Here is an 8315-nt window from a genome sequence, read left to right as displayed (position 1 = left end):
CTTTTTGGGCTTAAAGGATGATCTGATTTGTTTTCCTTTAACACAAGCTTCACAAATTTTATTTTCAGCAAACTTCAGCTTTGGAAGACCCCGGTGCCAAAGATCAGCATTCTCACATGCCCTAGCCTACGATGCCAAAGATCAGCATTCTCATTTTGAGCACTAAGACATGTCAGGTTATCTTCATGAGACGTTTCTAAGTTGGCAACATACATGTTTTTACTTCTGACAGCAGTGAGAATTACCTTCTTTGAAGTTAGACTTACCACAGTACACTTCTCAGAGGTAAACATGACTTCATTTCCTTTGTCATAGATTTGAGACATGCTCAAAAGACTGTACTTCAACCCATCTAAATGATACACATTGTCAATTGAATCTTCAAAAGACCTTCCCACTTTGACAACTCCAAAAATGTACCCCTTCTTTCCATCACCAAAAGAGACACCTCCTCCCTGAAGTGTCTTGAGTGAGAAGAAATTTTTGATGTCACCAGTCATATGTTTAGAGCATCCACTGTCCCTATACCAACATTGACTGCTGCTCTTCTCACTCACCTGCACCAAGAATTACTTTTTTAGATTGGGAATCCATTTTAATTTGAGTTCCCAGAAGGCACACGGAGGAGTGATCAGATTGTATATAGTTCAATAGGGGAGTTTTTAGAACTTTCTAACAAAGGACATTGGAGCAGTGACAGATTTTTTCTTTGAAAATCTATCAATTGAAACAGGCTTTTGAGGACCAGGTCTCACTTTTGGCAAATTTTGCCTTTCAGCATAATTAGAGAGTCTTTCATGGGAGTTTCTCCAGCCAGCACACTCTCCTTTTAAGTGCCCATTTTTACCACAATGAAGACAAAGCAGATTGTCAGACACAAACACATACTTACTAAGAGGATTAAAAAGAGGGGTCATGTTTAGACTTCCTAATCCTTTCTTATTGAAATTACTCTTATTTGTTGCACTTTAAAACAACTTAGAGGATTTTGTCCACTTTAGGGATTTTTCAAGTTCTTCCATAAGTTTAACAATATCCTTTTCTAATTTGTTGCTCTTCTCCAACGACAATCCAAATTTTTCCTCAGAGTTTTTCAATTTTTCTTGAATTTCAACTTGTAAACCATTTGACATTCCATTTAGCTGTTCAGCTTCTTCAGTTATCTGATTCAACTGGTTTTTATGTTTAGAATTATCAGACTCTAGAGACACAATTTTTGACATTTTCTCCTCCAGTTTAACTTTGTTTTCAGTTAAACTGTCAATTTCAGCATTCATGTTGTCTCTTTCAGATGTTAACTCAATTAGAGAATCAACCATAACTTTTGCCAAAGTTCTCAACTTATTAAGAGAATAATTATACAAATCATTTATCATATCAAGAAGAGTTACCTTGTCATCCTCTTCTTCATTTTTTGTATGAGTCATGAGAGCAAACATTTCATTTAAAATGGTTTCCTCTTCATGTACAGCCACCATAGACACATCATTTGGTTCATCAGGATCTTCTAAATCACTTGAAGAGTCACCCCACGTAGCAAGAGCCTTTTTGACCACAAAGTCAGCAGCAGCTTTTCGATCTCTCTTACCGAGTACAAGGTCCCTTCTCTTCTCTTTGTCACTTCTTGGTTTGTGATGTTCTTATGTTCATTCTTGAGCAGAGGACACTCTCTAATAAAGTGTACAACTTTTCCACACTTGTAGCATGTATCACCTTGAGTAGCATTTCGAGGACCATTTGTTCTTCTTTTAAACCTTTGTTCTTTCTTAAAATTTTTTGAAATCTGTTGATGAGATATGCCATATCATCATCACTTGAATCTTCATCTGATTTGTACTTCAGCATCAATGACTTATCATTTTTGGCTTCCTTCTTTGATGAATCGTGATTTTGATTCATCTCATGTGTCTTAAGATTTCCAATCAGATAATCCATAGTCAACACCTTCAAATCTTTGGCTTCTGTGATGGCATCAACCTTGCTTTCCTTGGATTTTGGAAAAATTCGAAGTACTTTTCTGACTTGCTTGCTCATGCTTATAGGTTCACCACGACTTCGCTGCTCATTTGTAATGGAAGACAATTTTGTGAACATGTCATGAATTGTTTCTCCTTCCTTTATTTTGAAGTTCTCATGCCGTGAGGTGAGCATGTCAATCATTGATTCTTTGACTTGTTCAGTTCCTTCATGAGCAGTCTTCAAACAGTCCCAAATTTCCTTAGCAGACTCGCAAGCTGAAACCTTGTTGAACTCATCAGGTCCTATCCCACAAACAAGAAGCGTTTTTGCCTTGTATCCCTTTTCTATATTTTTTCTGTCAGCTTCATCGTATTTCTGCCTAGGCTTTGGAACAAGAGTGATTTTCTCTCCATCCTTTTCTTCTATCATTGGAATAAGCAGTCCATCTAGTACGATATCCTATAACTAACTATCTTCAGCCATGAGAAAATCATGCATTCTAACTTTCCACCAACTGTAGAAATGTCCATTGAAACGGGGAGATCTTTTTGACGACTGACCTTCTTCTAGATTAAGTGGAGCAGCCATTCTAGAACAGATATCACTTCTTTGGTGTTAACCAAATAGAGAGTGTCTGCTCTGATACCACTTGATAGAATATATGCCTTCACTTAAAAGAATAATGGACCAGGTCCCTTACTACACTAATGAATATAACCAGAAAGTTAAAAGCAGTTAAAATCAATACAATAATTTTACGTGGAAACCTCCTTGCTTAAGGGAGTAAAACCACGACCTGTCTCACAAGATTTTCAATCATTTTCACTAAACTTCAAAAGCAAAAGTAAAACACGATTACAAAAAATGTCAAAAGAAGATTTTAATCTCACTTTTAAGCAATAGTCTTTATTGCTTAACAATCCTAAGTAGAAAACAATCTACCCACTAAGCTATCCCACTTGGACAACCTAGAATTTTAACACTACCCACTGATTCCTTTATAGTTTCAGGAACAGTTTATAATGTAAGAACAAGAGAATGTATTCTTTAACAGCTACACTAAAAGTTCCAGAGATTTTTGCTGTTCTTGTAATAATTCTACTTTTTGTTTGCTAGCAGCCTTTGAAAATGTTCTTGAAAAGTTCTTTGTCAAGTTGAAAAAACTACCAAAGATGTTTAGGAAAGTGCCTTTTATATGGACAAGTCACTTTCCTTAAACTCTTTTCCATTGGTTGGAGAAGTCTCACTTTCTGACGCCATCGAGAAGAGTGCACCTACTTTCTGTACCGTCTCCAGCTCGCAGTCAACTGGCTCGTCACATTGAGAGCCTGGTACCTTTACAAGGTCCCTGGGTTTGTTTCATCTTCAACACTCAAGTAAGCAACCTAGCACCTTAACAAGGGCCCTAAGTTTGTCAAATTATAAAAATTTCAAATAACAGCCTCCACAAAAAAATCTCCCCATATGTGTCAATTGTAATCCTCAAATTAATTTCACCCATTTGTTTCACATTGTGCCAGTTGCCTATTCTCACCCCACTAACTATATTGTAATTTTGAGTGGGCTCTGGCTGCAAAAATACCATCCTCTCCCAAGCCCAGACTTGAACAAAGATCAATGGAGACCAAATATTAAGTTTATAAATGTCAATTATGTCTCTATTTCTTCTACCTGTCTCTATCATAGCCTTTCTCAACGAGCCCATTTCTCTATATATACAAGCAAGAACAATAGGATCAAGCGCTAGCCGCATACCTCTATCCAAATTAACAGTTATCGAGAAAACAGGATCACCTACTTTACATGGAAACACAAATCTTGATAACCAAAGAGAAAGAAAATATTTATGTTCGTAGTCCTTAGCACTATTCATAAAGTAATTCAACCACCTAATGTGATTATTTGTCATCGATCGGATCATTTCTCTTCTCGCATTCTCAAGATACTCTTCAATCTCTACCAACTAGGGGATTGAAGAGGGGACTTAACACAGTCACCCAAAATAGAAAACCCTCCCAATACCAGCATGTCATCAAGACTAACAGTAGTTTCACCCCACGAAAACATAAAACTATTAGTCTTACAAGACCACCTCTCTACCAACCCAAATATTAATTTTTCGTCGGTGTGGAATCTATAATTTGAACCTTTTAGCCTTCCATAACTTCCTGAAGCTATCCATACATGTAGATTGATAGAATCCATCGTTTCAACCCATACTTTCCAATTTTTTGTTGATCCCTCCATCCATTGTAACCATGAAACGTGACTTTCAATGGCCACTCAGATTGATCAAATAGAAAGTGGATTGAATGAGGTTTCAAAATTGGTCCTTCAGTCGAAGTAGCAATCGCATCTAAAAAATAGGCAACTCTTCGTTGTGGAATTCTATCAGCTGGTCAAACCAACAATTCGACTCTTTCAATGATAGTTGGATCTTCCATTTGATATTTTTTTTAATATTATATGTTTTTCCAAGAAATGCTTTGGAGGTTATATATAGACGGATTGAAATAGTGATATTTAATATAAGTTGCTAATGTGTTGACTAAATTTTACTACAAATTATAAATATTTATTTATAGAATCAATTGAACTTTGACTAAAGATGCTGGATTTGATTTTTAAGTGCAATAATTAAATGAAAATTGCCTTCTTTGTTTTTTAAGTAAGAAGAATTTAATGAGGTTTATTAATTGAATATTTACTTGGAAAGTTAATTTTAAGATAATTCGCTTAATTTAATAATTTAAATCGTCATTAATCATTTGATATAATATTTATCAATACAATCAATTGAACTTTGACTAAAGTTGTTGAATTTGACTTTTAAGTGCAATAATTAAATGAATGTTGCCTTTTTTTTGTTTTTTAGTAAGAAGAAATTAATGAGGTTTATTAATTGAATATTTACCTAGAAAGTTAATTTTAAGATAATTTATTTAAATTATAAATTTAAATCGTCATTAATCATTTGATATAATATTAATGGATTAACACAAAACATAGTATATATTTTTTTTCCGTGAACTGGTATCAGTTGACTTTTTTTTAATAAATGTGGCGCTACTATTGATCATAACGATGTATATTACTTAAATTTTACACAATGAGTTTTCAGTCCTAAGACATGATAGGAAAAAAAAGCAATAGGCTAATAGTCAATGAAAAAAATTAGGTGAACTCAATAGTGGGAATAACAAAGCTATATATATCATGTTGAAAGGTTAATATTGTACCACAAGTTACATATCGATATTACTTGAACTTCACGGGCATGATCTCAATCCTAATCCCCGTTAGAGGAAAATAATTGCATTAGGTTGACTACTAACATACAATCAATGAATATGGTAATGGAAATAACAAAAATATAATCCCAGAAAATATACGAGTAAATATATAAAGGGATCAATTACGTACTATGTATATTAATCAGTATACCAAAAATAATCTTTAGTTGCAATTAATAATTGCAATATCTTAATTGAAACTAAATATAGCGGCAATTATCATTCTTTGTCGATGTGTCTAAACCATTTAGTGACATTGGTTCTAATGACAATTAACTCATACCATCAAGACTAGCACTTTTTATAAATGTGCATATTTTTTATCGCTAAAAGCTGATTTTACTATCATGATAAAATGTTTCACATATCTACATAATATACTTTTTCAATGGAGTATCGTCGATCTCAGAGGCGGAGCCAGAATTTTTTATAAGGGGGTTCAAAATCGTAAGAAATGGACAAACATGAAGTAGCCGAAGGGGGTTCAACATCTACTCTATGTACCTAAAACATTTTTTTAACCATATTAAAATAATATAATTTTCCCCCGAAAGAGATTCAGATGAAACCCTCTCTCTCTCTCTCTCTCTCTCTCTATATATATATATATATATATATATATATATATATATGATGGCTCCGCCATTGGTCAATCAGTTGACACCTTTTGAATACATTTTGTCCAATTATATTATATAAACTTCATATGCATGAGTTTTTAGTTCTAAGCCATGATAGATGAAGATGATTGTAGCAGGCTTGCTGATAATATAAAACTGGTGAATTTGTGATAGAAATAACAAAACAATAGTGAAAATCCTTCTAATTACAAAATATATATTCACTCAATTGTATTTTATTAATTCATAATGTGATTTTAGGACTTATTTAAAACATCCTACAAATTGTTTTTTCTTAGGGGGTAATTTTTATAGAAATAATATGAATGTGGATCTGCTTAATCGTTTGATATAATATTTAGGTCATCACATCACATGGTATCTATATTTTTCAGTGAATTGGTGATAGTTGATTCTTTTTTAATATATTGGACATCGCCGCTAAAGATGATTTGCATTACTTAAATTTTACGTGCTTGATATTTTAGTCCTAAGGCTCGATAAAGGAAAATAATTGCAGTAGGCTAATAATCAATAAAAGACAATTGAAGTTCGTAACGGGAATTAAAAAATAAAATATGACATGATATAAGGTTGGGAAAATGTAAAATTAATCCCTCAACCAATATCCGTAATTTCAAAAGACACACTTATACGATATTAAGGTACTATTACCCCCTCCCCCCGAACTAATTTTATATATAATTTTCTACCCCTTACGGTTACGTGACATTTTCTTGTGGGTCAGCGCATTTTCACATCTTTTTCAAAGGTAGTGTCAGGTAGACCAAAAAGGGGAAGAGAATTATATATAAAATAAGTTCAGGGGGGTAATAGGACCTTATTATAGTATAAGTGTGTGCCTGGAATTTCAGGCATAGATTTTTTTTTTTTGGGGGGGGGGTACCTATGCATTTTCCCTATAGGGTTTATATGTACCCTAAGGTGTTTATTAATATTACTTAAATATTATGTTTACATAAATAGTAAGCCCTAAGTCCCATTAGGTGAAAACGGCGAATTCGGTGAAGGAGATAACAAAACATAATATGAAAATATAGGAATAAGTATACAAAGGGATTTAATACATAATATCTATATCAATAAATAAAAATCACCTAAATATTAACGTAAAATTGGTGAATTTGATGATGGAAATAACAATAAAAAAATGTAAAATCTTCTCACTATGACATAAATTCAATCAATAGTATTTCATTAATTCACAACGTGACTTCAGACAATATTTATTCTACAAAACCAATTGTTATTTTTTTTGGCGGGTGAGATCCTTTATATTTACAAAAAATTTAAATTTAGATCATCATTAATTATTTGATAATATTTTAAAATATACTTGCATATACATTTATCCAAGAAATTCTTCGAAGGATATATACAGACAATGTGAAAGATAATTTGGATTTTAGCAAACCATATTTGAACTATGGATTCAAATATCTATAATAGTGACATTAAATATTCGTATCTTAGATTTGAATAATTTTAAACAAATTTTGTATATTTATCAATACTCTCTATGAATTTTGACTAAAAATGCTGAGGATGGTTCATCAAGTTTCGGTGATTTGGAACTCCGATATTATTTTTGACCAATTTTTGTGTGGATGTCTTTAAGAAGTTAGGTATAGATCCAAGTGGCCCTGACGGCAAAAATTACTCATTTTCAAAATCAAACACGCCCTGAAGCAGGTAAAAACCTCATTTTACCGATTTTCGTGTTCTAGTTCACCATCTTTTTCGGTAATCTAAATTTCCGCCAACATTTTTAACCTTATTTTTTGTGGACGTCCATTATGATGTTATATATGGAGTCATAAGGCCTTGATGGCCAAAACCATCCATTTTCAAGGTCAAACGAGCTTTATAGTTGGTAAAACCCCCATTTTGCCAAGTTTCGTGTACCATAATCCATGGATTTTTGGTTATCTGCAATTCAGACGTCACCTTTTCCCAAATTTTTCGTAGACATTCATTAAGATGTTATCTATGGATTCAGTTGGCCCTGACTATCAAAACGATCCACTTTCAAGGTCAAACAGCCCCTACATCATGCAATCATCCCCCCCCCCCTCATTTGGTCAATTTTTGTGTGTTATAGTCTATGGATTTTTGGTGAAATGGAATTTTAGAGTCATTTTTGTCCAAATTTTTTGCGGACGTCTGTTAAGACGTTAACTATGGAGTCATTTGTCCCTTACGGCCAAAAAAGACTCTTCTCAAGATCAAACGAGCATTGGAGCAAGTAAACCCCCAATTTTACTGATTTTCGTGTGCTATTAGTTCACAATCTTTTTTGGTGATCCTCCATCATTATTGCCAGAAATTTTCATGGACATCCAAACCACGTTTGAAAAATTTTTCTTCACGAATAAGGAATCCTTAATTAGCCCTTACGTGATCGTTGTCACTTTTCTCATGG

General features: G+C 33.4%; 1 protein-coding gene across 1 annotated transcript; it reads right to left on the bottom strand.

Annotated features, from left to right (window-relative positions):
- Positions 1–968: 968 nt before the first annotated feature.
- LOC138340439 (uncharacterized) lies at positions 969–2388 on the bottom strand. Its single transcript, XM_069292164.1, has 2 exons — positions 1755–2388; positions 969–1639 (listed from the first exon to the last, which is right to left on the bottom strand). Exons 1-2 carry the CDS (start codon positions 2386–2388, stop codon positions 969–971), a joined length of 1305 nt encoding a protein of 434 aa, XP_069148265.1.
- Between the last annotated feature and the right edge of the window lie 5927 nt (positions 2389–8315).

The sequence above is a fragment of the Solanum lycopersicum genome, chromosome 12 (assembly GCF_036512215.1).
Source record: "Solanum lycopersicum chromosome 12, SLM_r2.1".
NCBI classification, from domain to species: domain Eukaryota; kingdom Viridiplantae; phylum Streptophyta; class Magnoliopsida; order Solanales; family Solanaceae; genus Solanum; species Solanum lycopersicum.
Note: the sequence above shows the minus strand (reverse complement) of the source record. Positions and strands in the feature narration are given on the sequence as shown.

Bases quoted from the DNA above. Each gene is read 5' to 3' on its own strand.
- LOC138340439 (XM_069292164.1), bottom strand. From the start codon at position 2,388: ATGATAGAAGAAAAGGATGGAGAGAAAATCACTCTTGTTCCAAAGCCT. The intron at 1,640-1,754 runs GTTTAAAAGAAG...AATGAACATAAG, and splicing joins AATTTTAAGAAAGAACAAAG to AACATCACAAACCAAGAAGT.